At 39.7% G+C, this 13564-nt stretch overlaps 1 protein-coding gene across 6 annotated transcripts in view; it reads left to right on the top strand.

Moving 5' to 3' along the window:
- The first annotated feature begins 4917 nt into the window (after positions 1 to 4917).
- The window catches only part of GOSR1 (golgi SNAP receptor complex member 1), a 39929-nt gene continuing 31282 nt past the window's right edge, over positions 4918 to 13564 (top strand). For 4 of the 6 annotated variants that reach the window (XM_057715087.1, XM_057715084.1, XM_057715086.1 and 1 more), the window contains exons 1-3: positions 4918 to 4997; positions 7600 to 7720; positions 13463 to 13550. In XM_057715087.1, coding sequence (XP_057571070.1) covers positions 4967 to 4997; positions 7600 to 7720; positions 13463 to 13550 — 240 coding nt within the window. In that variant the 5' untranslated portion in view covers positions 4918 to 4966. Of the gene's footprint in view, positions 4998 to 7599; positions 7721 to 9350; positions 9461 to 13462; positions 13551 to 13564 lie in introns of those variants that run through there. The other 2 variants (XM_057715085.1, XM_057715090.1) reach the window with 2 other exon arrangements.

Below are 13564 nucleotides of genomic sequence, written 5' to 3'. Positions count from 1 at the left end.
ATTAAATTCGAGTATTTGCAGTTTCTGCAATATTTAAAATTATCATCACATATCATTGTATGATTCCTATTAGGGTTTTTCAAGATCAAACAGACTTCTGGTTTGGTGTTTGAAAGATGTCAGGTGCCCAGAAAAATTGATCCTAAAGATAGTTAGGGAATGGGATAGATGGGGAGTGGGCATTTTATGGAACAGCTGAATTGGACGACTGCTAGGTTTTAAAAATAACTTAGAAGATTTACATTTCCAGAAAGGTTGTGAAGATAATATAGAATTGGCTGCTGGACTTTTATTTGGAGGATGTAGATGTTGGGAGGGCAAAAGAAAGGATTGTACAGTTTGCTATTCAGCAGGACTTGAATGGAACACATTTGAAAAGGAGTGGGCATAGGAGGAGACATGATGTCTAGAACCTAGCCAGGTATGTATAGCCTGGGTAGTCCTGGGGTCAAGCCACGTGGGACTACTAGTTAACTCAGATCTTCTCTAGTGGAAGGTGTCTCCATCCTAGATTTGGAGATCTCACTATTTTCCAAGAGCAGTGACCAAACATGGACAAAGATAGCTAAGGATATAGAGAAATGACACCACCAGGAATAAAGCAGAAAGAGTTCACCAGCTTCCAATGATGACATTATCAAGCACTGTAAAACAAATAAACTTACTGTTTTCAAAGAAATAGATAAACCTGAAGCTATCACAGGAAACTATAAAATAATATAACTTCTAGAAATGAAAGTACAGAAACTTAAAATGGATAGTTGCGATGGCAGTTTGGACACAGACGGAGAAACTAGAAGGCAGATCCATAGAGATTCTCTCCTCCGCAGTACAGAGACAAAATGGTAGAAAATAGGAAGGAGAGGATAAAAGTATGACTAATGCACGTTTGATAACTTGTTCTAGAGGGAAAGAGGAGAAAGGATGAAGCATAGGAAACTTTTAAGAGACGACAACAGAGAATTTTCCAAAATTGGTAAATGGTATCTATAGATGAAAGAAACTCCAAGCCAGACAACGTAAATATTCACACCTAGACACATCAGTGAGACTGCTGAGCACCAAAGAGAAAAAAATTTAAAGCGGTCAGAAAAAAGAAATCAACTTCAAAGAATTAGCAATTAGACTTTGAGATTAGAATCATTCCCCACAATGGAAACCAGTACAGTGAAATTATACTTTGAAAGTGCCAGGGAAGACATTGACTTCCAACATAGAATTCTATATAGAACATATCTTTCAAGAATGAAGGTGAGGGACTTCCATGGCTGCCCAGTGGTTAGGGCTCCGGGCTTCCACTTCAGGGGGCAGGGGTTCGATCCCTGGTTGGGAAACTAAGATCCCACATGCCACATGGCGCAGCCAAAAAATTCAAACAAACAAACAAACAGAATGAAGGTAAACGTCCAGGCAGCTGAAAACATTGGTGGCAACCTAAGCGCCCCATCTCCCAATATTTCATTGTAAAATAATGTGGAAAACAAGAAGGAAAAAGTAAATCTATACCAGAGAATTTTGAAACTTCAAACTGACAATAAAATGAGAATAGGGGCAGTCCTATGGGAGTTACAGATGTGTTCAGTTATTAATCAGAAACTTTAAAATAATAGTAAGGAATAAATTCAAAAAAGTAAAAGACAAGATAAAGAATTTTAGCCGATAATTAAAATGTATTAAAAAGTAAATGGAGGATTTCACTTCTCAACAAAATGGACTAGATGTATTTCTCTTCTGTTCCTCCCACTAAGCATAGCAAAAAACCTTATGCATTATATATAAAACAAAGAAGATTCAGAAATGTGGAGAGAAGGCAGATCAGCTAGGAACCTCCAAGGGACCTCCAGCATCCAAGGAAGGACACTGTGGTGAGTTCCCTGGGTTTTCTTTTTGCTTCATACATCCCATAATAGATGTTGCCTCATATATCCCATAATGGATGCTGAAGAAGATGGCAGCCCAGAAATGCCAAAGGGTACAGACAGTAAAAAAAGAAAAACAAAAACAAAAGCCCAACAAAAAGGCTTCTCTAGCCAAAGGACCAGGAAAAGGGCAACCTATCAGCACAGAATAGTTTTAGATAACAATTGTACTACTCCAGCCAACTGCTACCCAAAAACACAAGGCTGATCTCTACCCACTGCCAGCAAAGGCTGAATGGGGAGCCTAGACTCCCCCTTCACCTGGCTGTAATGAAGCAGTCTTCCCCACTGCCTGGGTGGTATCAAAGAGGGCCATGTGGGGAACCAGGACTTTCACTACCACATGGTGGTAATGAGGCCCCCTGCTGTGGTGTCAGTGGGGGGCATGTGGGGAGCAGTAACAAGTCACCCTTCTCACCTGGGGTATCAACACAGGCCAAGGGAGAGCCTGAACTTTCACTCCCACCTGGTAGTAACAGTTCCCCACCCTTCCCACCAGCATAGAATCAGGAGTTCTGCTTAAACAGAGGTTTTAAATACGATCCAGAGTCTTATAAAACTTAAAATATCCAGGATACCATTTTTAAAATCACTCAGTCTACCAAGACCCCAGAAAATTTCAACTTGAATGAAAAAAGACAACGATGCCAACATCAAAACGACACAGACATTGAAATTATCTGACAGGGCTATAATAAAATTATTTCAGTGAGCAATTACAAATAACCTTAGAACAAATGATAAAAAGTCTCAGCAAACAAATAGACAATAAAATGAGGAACCAAATGGAAATTTTAGATCTGAAAAATATAATAATTAAACAAACAAACCTCAGTGAGTGGGCTCAACAGCAGAGTGAAGGGGACAGAGGAAAGACATGCCTTTCAGTGAACTTGAAGACAGAGCAGTAGAAACCACCCAATCTGAACAACAGAAAATAGACTGAAAAAAATGAGCAGTGCCTCAGGGATCTGCAGGACTATAACAAAATATTTAGTATTCACATCATCGGAGCCCCAGAAGGACAAGAATAAGAGGATGGGGCAGAAAAAGTATTAGAAGAACTAACGACTGAAAACTTTCCAAATGTGTCAAAAGACATAAACCTAAGATTCAAAAAGTTGAACAAATCTTAAACAGGATAAAACCACTAAGACACAGCATAATCAGTCTTCGGAAAACTAAAGAAAGTGAAAAAGTCTTTAAAGCAGAGAGAGAGAGAAATACCTTAGCTACAGTGGGAAAACAGAATAACACCCAATTTCTCATCAGAAATTGTGGAAGTGGGAAGGAATTGGTACATTTTTCAAGCACTGAAAAAAAGAAATTGTCAACCCCAGATTTCTAATCTGGCAACAATATTTTTCAGGAAGGAATGGGAAATTCAAGACATCTCAGATGAAGAAAAACAAACACAATTTATCTCCAGATGACCTACTCTTTTAACAAATAGCTAAAGGAAGTTCTTGAAACAAAGAAAACGATAAAAGAAGGAATCTTGGGGACTTCCCTGGTGGCGCCAATGCAGGCGACATGGGTTCGAGCTCTGGTCTGGGAAGATCCCACATGCCATGGAGCAACTAAGCCCCTGTGCCACAACTACTGAGCCTGTGCTCTAGAGCCCATGAGCCACAGCTACTAAAGCCCATGCGCCTACAGCCTGTGCTCTGCAACAGAAGCCACCACAATGAGAAGCCTGTGCACTGTAACAAAGAGTAGCCCCCACTCGCCACAACTAGAAAAAGCCTAAGTGCACCAATGAAGGCCCAATGCAGCCAATAAATAAATAAATAAACTCATTAAAAAAAAAAAGAAGGAATCTTGGACTGTCAGAAAGGAAGAAAAATGGGAAGAGTAAAGAATGGGTAAACACAGTAGGCTTTCCTTCTCCTTTTAAACTCTAGAAGTTATGTTTGACAGTTGAAGCAAAAATTATAACATTATCTGATGTGGTTCTCAATGAATGTACAGGAAATATTAAATACAATTATAAATGTATGAGTAAAGGGAGAGGTGTGATTTAAAAACCTTTACAGGAGGGACTTCCCTGGTGGCACGTAGTGGTTAAGAACCTGCCTGCCAATGCAGGGAACGAGGGTTTGATCCCTGGTGCTGGAACTAAGATCCCACATGCCGAGGAGCAACTAAGTCATGCACCACAACTGCTGAGCCTGCACTCTAGAGCCCAGGAGCCACAACTACTGAAGCCCGCATGCCTAGAGGCCACGCTCAGCAACAAGAGAAGCCACCACAATGAGAAGCCTGCACACTGCAAGGAAGAGTAGCCTCGCTTGCCAAAACTAGAAAAGCCCACATGCAAAAAACAAACAAACAAAAAACCTTTACAAGAGGTAAGATTTCTACATTTCACAAGAACAGGTAAAATAAGGACAGAAGCAAACTGATAATTTATCTATCTATAAAGGGTGAGTTTGGGCAGGATTTTAACAGGTTGAGGGGTAAGGATGAGGCATATGGAAGCCGTTAGCACATACTTTCTAGATTTGGTGGCTGGGAAGGAAAGAGGGCGGGGATTCTACCGTAGACAGAGGAAAAGGCGGCCAGTGGAGAAGAGCACATATATGAGAGATGTGGGATAACGCGGCACAGGCGGAGGTAGGATGGAGAGGTTGGTCTCACGAAGAAAAGAGCCTCTGGCTCCCAGAAGAGAAAGAGGGTGGTTGAAGATACACTTTTGAGACAAGATGAGGAAAACAGCTAGTTGCGTTTGAGGATAACTTTCTTCTCAGCCATGGAGGTCCCTGTTGGAGGGGGGATAAGCCCAGCTGAGGGCGATGATGCAGGTTTGGGGCGCGGAGAGCGGATACGAACTCCAGAAAGGCAGATGCTCGGGGAGTGTCAGGCGCTAAAACATGAAGTCTTCAGACTCGCTACTCAGAAGGTGTAAAATGATGAGTTGACCGCCAGGTGGCGGTGTCTGTGGAAGCTCACATATCCCATCGGCCCTGGCGCCAAGCGGAAGGAGGCGTGGAGATGACTCTGGCTCGCCTTTACTCTCCTATCCCGACTGACGTTGGACAACAAAGATGGCGGCAGGAACCAGCAATTACTGGGAAGGTGAGGGGAGCCCTCCGTAAGCGTCTCGCCGAGGGGCAGAGGGGCTGAGTGAGAACGGGTCTTAGCGGAGGCAGCCGGGGGAAGAGCCTGGCCTCCGGAGCGGCCGCGTTGAGAGGCAGGGCTGGTCTAGTGCGAGCTCCCGGGCCTGGGGGCTGTGGAGACCGTACGGTCGGTTTGGGGAGGGGACTCACCTGAGCGCCAGCGGGACCTGGGGCAAGAGTTGGGTAGAGAGGGTTGAGCCGGGACCGAGAGGAAGACGGTCTGAGTCGCCGGAGGAGAGCTGGGTTGAGGGGGTAGCCGTAGTCGGACGAAGGGGCTTGGGTGTGAACTCTGGAAGGAAAGGAGTGTTGAGCGAGGATATCCGGAGTCCAGGAGACTGGAGGAGTCAGCGCCTTAGAGTTGAGGTCACTGTTCGACCATTGAGTAGGAAAAGAGAGGAGGAACTTGTCAGTCCGGTCCATCGAGGGAAGTGGTGTGAGCGGAATGTCTGTCTCCCTCTCGTTGCGTCCCCTTGGCAGCGTCAGGCTGGAACTTGGATCCAGGATTGGGTGTCGAGTCGCGTTTGAAGGCAGAGGAAATAACTTTACCCTCGGTTCTGAAGATACGTTTTGTTAAAAAGAGAAAGTTGAGAGAACCAGTATGAATTGTAAATGTTGCATTTGCTATACCTCTTCTACCAAAAAACTGTCATGTGACTCGACAAGTACGCTTATTTAATTCCTGAAAATATGGTTCTATAAAGTGGGCTCTTGTAAAACTCATTCCTGGACCATGATGATGAACAGGGATCAGAGAAGGCTCACTTTTTCTTTCAGCTGTCTTTTCGCTTTACTGCAAAATAGAAACTACTCTTCGAATCCGTTTTCCCTTTTAATCTGTTTCCTCTTGCTACCAACCGAAGCCTCTGGAAACCACCACAAATAACAGTATTGTCACGACCAGCCACTTGGTCTAAAATACTTAAAGTTCATCCATACTTGCTTGTCCTACTTTCAAAATGCTTTTGCTTGATGTTTTCTGCTATAGAAGACAGTTACTAATTACAGAGAAGCAGAGAAGCATGCTTATAGTTTAAAACGTGTATTAAAACGCTTATTTGAAATGTGTGCGCTAGCTAGAAAGTATTTTTAAATTATGTAGGAATGGCTATTGGTATCTTGAATATTAGTCATTAGGCTATACTTTTTTGAAGCATCATGCTGTGGTAATTATAGCAGCTTATTGACAGCCTACTCTGTGCCAGGTGCTTTAAACACATGATTAGTAATGCATAGAAAAACCCTGAAGGTAGAGGATTAAAAAACAAAAAGCAGAGATTCATAGGTTAAGTAGATTGTGAATAAATCTCAGAGCCAGTTCTCAGAACTTCAGAACTTTAGGCTGCGCTGAGATTCTGAGGTTTGGTCTCTGAGAAAATGTGCTCCACTGTATTACCTGCATGCTGCTTCCTACTTCTGCTTGCTGATAAGCATATTGAAATAACGTTTTATATTCTTGTTCCTGAAAGATGAGATATTTATACTATGCCTTGTGTATTTCAACCTTTTTATTTTGACCTCTATTTCACCATGAATGAGAGTACTCACATCTAGATATAGGTTTCTGAACTGGCTTTTCTCACTCAACTGCTTAGATGCCAAACTGTTATACCAATTTCTCTGCATGCTTGTTTGCTTCTGTTCTTTTAAAACTTATGCTCTTATTTCTGTAATAATTATATTTAACCTTGTTGGTAGCACATCGTTTACTGTTAAACTCAGCCTTTCCAAATATCTTTCAGTAAGCTTATTGAAAGACATTTTTTAAAAATCCTTGTCAGTGCAAGAATAAGGATGCAGATGCAGAGAATGGACTGGAGGACACGGGGTTGAGGGGGCGGGGGGGGGGGGGGCGAAGGGGAAGCTGGAACGGAGTGAGAGGGTAGCATAGACATATATATACTACCAACTGTAAAATAGATAGCTAGTGGGAAGTTGCTGTATAACAAAGGGAGATCAACTCGATGATGGGTGATGCCTTAGAGGGCCGGGACAGGGAGGGTGGGGGGGAGTCGTGGGAGGGAGGGGATATGGGGAAATGTGTATAAATACAGCTGATTGACTTTGCTGTACCTCATAAGCTGGTACAAGAGTGTAAAGCAATTATATTCCAATAAAGAGCTTAAAAAAAAATAATAAAATTTAAAAAAAAATCCTTGTCAGTGATTTTTTTTTTCTTTATGCAGTTCACTCTACTATTAAGAATTTCATAAGCCTAATAAAGCTTTGGAACATAAAGAGATAGAAAAATCCTTGTCAAAAACAGTGATTGTTTCTTTTTTATAAAGTTAGCAACAGTTGTTGTCTAGCTGCCTTTGGGATAAAGCTGAAAATTTGCATTTCCCACTGTTTCTCCCCTTTTTGCCTCATCTGAAGCTTAAATAAATGACAATTTGCTTTCTTGTGTAAGTGTTTGGTTTGCTTCTTTTAATACTTTTCTTTAAGGGAGACTCTAGATACATGATCATTTTCATAATTTGTTTTCTTCAGAAAAGTTTTGTGATTTTTATATCTACTGATGGATTTTTTGTGTCTAATTATTTGCTTTTATAATTCTGTTAAAGATCTCAGGAAACAGGCTCGACAGCTGGAAAATGAACTTGACCTGAAACTAGTTTCCTTCAGTAAACTATGTACAAGTTACAGTCACAGCAGTGCCCGAGATGGAAGACGCGACAGGTATAGGTACTACCAGACTCTCTCTCGTATGCCTTAAACTATAGAATGTTTTTAAAGCATTAAAAAAGTAAAGTAAAATATATAACTCTGTAACTTGGTCTATTGGTGAATATTTGGTATTTGGTTTTTTGGTTTTGGCGGGGGGTTTTAGTGATTTATAAAAATTCTTAGTTCTTGAGACTAACATTTATTTGGGATCCTTAGGCAAAGATTGTGTTGGTGTCAGGAGGAAAATGCTAAGGTTTAAGAATGAGTTTGAGAAATAAGTTTCTGTCTCAGCGCATATAAGGAAATGCTGCTTTGCGCACATTGTGTCTCTTGTATTTCCTGACTGCTCAGTGGATCCAAGAGGCTCTCAGATGCAGGGGATCCCTAGTGCTGCTCCGGCACTTTAGAAGTAAACTAACGCAGTGTGTGTCCTCACTGTTAATGATCCAGGCTGTTTTAAATTTTGGTTATTTTTTGAGAAACTGGTATACTACTATCTTGAACATGTTTAAATGTATTCGTCTTTTGAAACTCACTTGGGCCGTCCACTTGTTTCAAAGAATGTTAGGAAATATTTAAGATACTTAGGAAGATATAAAGAATAGTATAATGGATCCCTGTGGGCCTGTCTCCCACTTTAAGAAATAATCATTACCAATTCAGTTGAAGCCTCCGATGGCATCCCATTTTCTCCCTCCCCGTAATCTCTATGTATTTTTACTGCATATGTTTGTGTTCCTGAACAATTTATATTAGTTATTTCGCAACTTGCTTTTCTGTTTAAGGTTATTTTTGAGATTACGCTGTGGATACATTTATTTAACTCTAGTATGTTCATTTGCTGCATAGAGTATTACATTGTACGATTATATCACGATTTATTCTGTAGATGAACATTGTTTCTAATTTTTGCTTGTTTTAATAATTTTAATTTTAAACACAAGAGTGTTCATCATGCCTCAGGTACTGTTTTAAGAGCTTTATATAAAGGCTGCTGGGAACATTTTTACCTATAAAAATGTTTCTGTGTAGCTAGTAGTGGGATTGCTAGTAGCAGAGCTGTTAGTTTTTATCCTTCCTTTATGTCACATACTTTCTTGAGAATTGGAGGATGGGATATGTTTCAGTTAGTAATAATAAAAGCAATAAAAACTGAGCTTGGATTTGAACACAGATCTTTCTCTATCCAGAGCCTGTACTCCAAACCTTTCTATGTACATTCCAACAAAAGACTTATTTCAGTACTATAGCCAGTGTTGCTTCTTTTTATAAGGTCACTTGAATAAAGAATTAAAGATAGCAGGGCCAACATATTGACTCTAGGAGCTAAAAGTAAGCTATTGGCATGTCACATAGCTTTGATTGCAATGCATTGCTTTGGGCTCGCCTTTATTTAGCAAGTAAAGAGAATGAAGAATGTTCTTTTCTATAAGTAAACTTATTTTATCACTAGAAAGCATTTTTCCTGAATTTGTCTCCTATTTGACTATGCCAGTGAGTATACAATTTTAAAACTCCAAACAGTTAAGAGATACAATTACACGATGCTTTTTCTATGTTCTCTGTGTATTATGATGTTCTCTGTGTATCATGATCTTAATTCAGGCACACCTTGTTTTATTGCACTTTGCTTTACTCTACTTCACAGATATTGCATTTTTTACAAAGTGGAAGTTTGTAGCAGCCCTGTGTTGAGAAGTCTGTTGGTGCCATTTTTCCAACAGCATTTGCTCACTTCGTGTCTCTGTGTCATATTTGGTAATTCTCACAACATTTCAGACTTTTTCATTATTAGTATATATTTCTTATGGTGATCTATGATCAGTGATCTTTGATGTTAACTATTGTAACTGTTTTGGGGCACCACAAACTGCACCAGTATAAAACGGCAATGTTAATTGATAAATGTTGTGTGTGTTCTGACTCCTCCACAGACAGGTCGTTCCCCCATCTCTTTCCATCTCTTCAGGCCTCCCTATTCGCTGAGACACGACAATATTGAAATTAGACCAATTAATAACTCTACAATGACTTCTAAGTGTTCAAGTGAAAGGAAGAGTCGCATGTCTCTCACTTTAAATCAAAAGCTGGAAATGATTAAGCTTGGTGAGGAAGGCATATTGGAAGTCAAGATAGGCCGAAAGCTAGGCTTGTTGTGTTAAACAACCGAGTTCTGAATGCAAAAGAAAAGTTCTTGAAGGAAGTTAAAAAGTGCTACTCCGGTGAACACATGAATGATAAGAGAGCGAAAAGCCTTATTGCTGACATGGAGAAAGTTTGAGTGGCCTGAATAGAAGATCAAACCAGCCACAATGTTCCCTTAAGCCAGGGCCTAATTCAGAGCAAGGCCCTAACTCTTTTCAGTTCTGTGAAGGCTGAGAGAGGTGAGAAAGCTGCAGAAGAAAAGTTTGAAGCTAGTTGAGATTGGTTCATGAGGTTTAAGGAAAGAAGCTGTCTCTGTAACATCACATGCAAGGTGAAGCAAGTGCTAATACAGAAGCTACAGCAAGTTATCCAGGAGACCCAGCCAGGGTAGTTCATGAAGGTGGCTGCGCTCAACAGCAGATTTTCAATGCAGACAAGACAGCCTTCTAGTGGAAGGAGACGCCATCTAGGCCTTTCATAGTTAGAGAGTTGATGCCTCAAAGCTTCAAAGGATGGGCTGACTCTCTTGTTAGGGGCTAATGCAGCTGGTGACTTTAGATTGAAGCCAGTGCTCATTTACCATTCCAAAAATCCTAGGGCCCTTAAGAATTATGCTAAATCTACTCTGCCTGTGCTCTATAAATGGAACAACAAAGCCTGGGTGACAGCACATCTGTTTACAACATGGTTTACTGAATATTTTAAGCCCACTGATGAGACCTAGTCTGCTCATTGACAGTGCATCTGGTCACCTGAAAGTTCTGATGGAGCTAACACAGTGTCCATTCTGTAGCCCATGGATCAAGAAATAATTTCAACTGTAAAGTCTTATTCATTTCTGTGGCTTTCATAGATAGTGATTCTTCTTATGGGTCTGGGCAAAGTCAATTGAAAACCTTCTGGAAAGGATTCACCATTCTAGATGCCATTAAGAGCATTCATGATTCATAGGAAGGGGTCAAAATAATTACATTAACAAGAATTTGGAAGAAGATGATTCCGACCCTCATGGGTGACTTTAGGGGTTCAAGACTTCAGTGGAGGAAGTAACTACAAATGTGGTGGAAATACCAAGAGAATTTGAATTAGAAGTGGAGCCTGAAGATGTGACTGAACTGCTGCAGTCTCATGATAAAACTTTCACAGATGAGGAATTGTTTCTTAGAAACATACATAGATATAGATACAGATTATATATAAGTTTCTTATAGGCGAATGGTTTCTTGAGATGGAATCTACTCCTGGTGAAGATGCTATGAAGATCGTTGAAATGACAACATGATTTAGAATATTACATAAACTTAGTTGATAAAGCAACAGCAGGGTTTGAGAGGATCAACTGCAATTTTGAAAGAAATTGTACTGTAGGTAAAATCTTATCACACAGCATTGCATGCTGCAGAGAAATTGTTCATGAAAGGGGGAGTCCATCAATTCAGCAACTTCATTGTTGTCTTATTTTTCAAAATTGCCACAGCCACCCCAGCCTTTAGCAGTCACCACCCTAATCAGTCAGTAGCCATCAATATCAAGGCAAGACCCTCCACCAGCAAAGAGATTACTCACTGAAAGTTCAGATGATGGTTAGCATTTTTTAGCCATGAGGTATTTTTAAGTTAAGGTATGTGCATTGTTTTTATAGAATAATATTATTTCAGACTTGATAGATTACAGTAAAGTGTAAACATAACTTTTATGTGCACTGGGAAACCAAAAAATTAGCGTGACTCACCTTATTGAGATACTTGCTTTATTGTGGAGGTCTGGAACCAAATCTGCAGTGTCTCTGAGGTATGCCTGTACTTTTATGACTCCTTTAAAGGGGAAACTATTCAAAAACATTCCCTCAGAAGTTCTACAACAAATTGGAATGAGTTTGTGGAATTACTTCAGCTTAACTGTCCCAAAATGAGAAACCTAGGGCCATGAGGATCAAGATCCAGTGTGCATTCTAAAGTGTTTTGTTTTTTGCCCAGGTTGAAAGCATGTCGTAATGAATAAACTCAGTGATGACCAGAATTTTCCCTCCAGTAGTAATTGTTTTACTTTCTGTATTTTGAGAACTTTATGGTCTATGAATCACCACATATTTATAAAATGAATTAAATTTAACTGAATCTTAGTATTATGGAGAGTATATGTCTGACCATTTGCCTGGACTCATACCTCCCTGAGAAGGGCAGATGTAGAGATTGCCTCCTCATTCATTCAGCAAGTATTTAATGAGCATCTACCATGTGCCAAGCACTGTTCTAGGTGGTAGGCATGTATCCGTGAACAAGACAGGCAGTTTTCCTCCTAATGGAGCTTACATCATTACTCAGTGTTCTTTTTCATATATCTGGTAGGGGAGGATCTGTATTAGTAGTATACAGAGCATTTCTCCTGGGCATGTTCCAAAAGGTAACCGCAGAACCTTGGGTTGGCTCTGACACATAATAAAGAATGAGATATTTTAAAGCAAATAAATTAAAATTTTTAAAGAAATAAAAATTTGAATCTAATTAAACATCCTAAAGTAAAAATCCTCCTTATTAGCTACTTTTTGGCTATTTCACTGCTTGTTACCATTGCTGTAGATGTGTATGTGGAAAAGGGAAAGAGCCAAGGTAAATTTTGCTGTTAAACTGATTACTTAATCTGTTTTCACTTACCACACCCAAGCAGCTGTCACACGGCAAGACAAAGTCTTCAGTAAGATTGGAGAGCATAGTCATTGCCTGGTATTTATCTGTGTTCAGTACAACTAAGATCAGCATTGAGCTGCAACTGCTCATATGATGTTATATACCACTTGGGGTCCTAATGTAGGTTAATGGTTTTTCAGAAGAGACGAAAGAAACTTTCAAGACATGTGGTTTTAGAATTTGAATCTGTCAAACGTAAGCTTCACTTGTACAACGTTAAGATTGACTCTTCACATTTTAGAAGACAGTTCAATACATTTTTGCAAAGCAAAACAGAAACAATCCTGTAATTTAAGTGGAAATGTAAAGGATTGGTATTAAAACTTCCCTGCTGGATGTGGCTGTCTATATGAGACTTAAAGCCAGTTCCTGATTATTTAATAACTATCCAATCTGTGGATTAAATCTTAATTTTATTTCTTCTTGGAAAGAGTCATGGAAGGAAGGGAGAACTTAAGGTCTCAAGAACCATAATTGAGGTAAAAATTTTAAAGATTATTCCTTACAGATCTAACGTACTTTGTAATACATTTTACAGCTCCTCTTATATGCTGTACTACATAGGTCTGCAGTTTGATTTCACATAATTGTTCCTTCAGATTCAGTGTTTAATTGGGTACTGCTATAGCTTAAGTTACTTTCACTTGGGAAACAGTAAACAAGCATTTAGAATTTCTTTGCATTATCATGATTGGATGTATTAAAGTTTGGGACAGTCTTACATGCAACTATATTTCATACTGAATTTAATATTTAGGACGTGTGATCTTTATGGAAAAACTTCTATAGAAATTATAGCTTCTTATGAAACAGAAATGTCTCAGGCGTTGCACTTGACCTCTTTAAGAATAATTACCTTATTATTTTAAGTATATTTTAAAGGATTAGGTTTAAGTAATGGATTCTCTTTATTTGAACTTCTCTTTAGCTCTGACACAACACCGCTTTTAAATGGATCAAGCCAAGACAGAATGTTTGAAACTATGGCAATTGAGATTGAACAGCTTTTGGCAAGGGTAAGTAGCTTCTG

The sequence above is a fragment of the Hippopotamus amphibius genome, chromosome 17 (assembly GCF_030028045.1).
Source record: "Hippopotamus amphibius kiboko isolate mHipAmp2 chromosome 17, mHipAmp2.hap2, whole genome shotgun sequence".
Taxonomy (NCBI): domain Eukaryota; kingdom Metazoa; phylum Chordata; class Mammalia; order Artiodactyla; family Hippopotamidae; genus Hippopotamus; species Hippopotamus amphibius.
The sequence above is the reverse complement of the archived record's forward strand: the minus strand, read 5'-3'. Positions and strand labels throughout refer to the sequence as shown.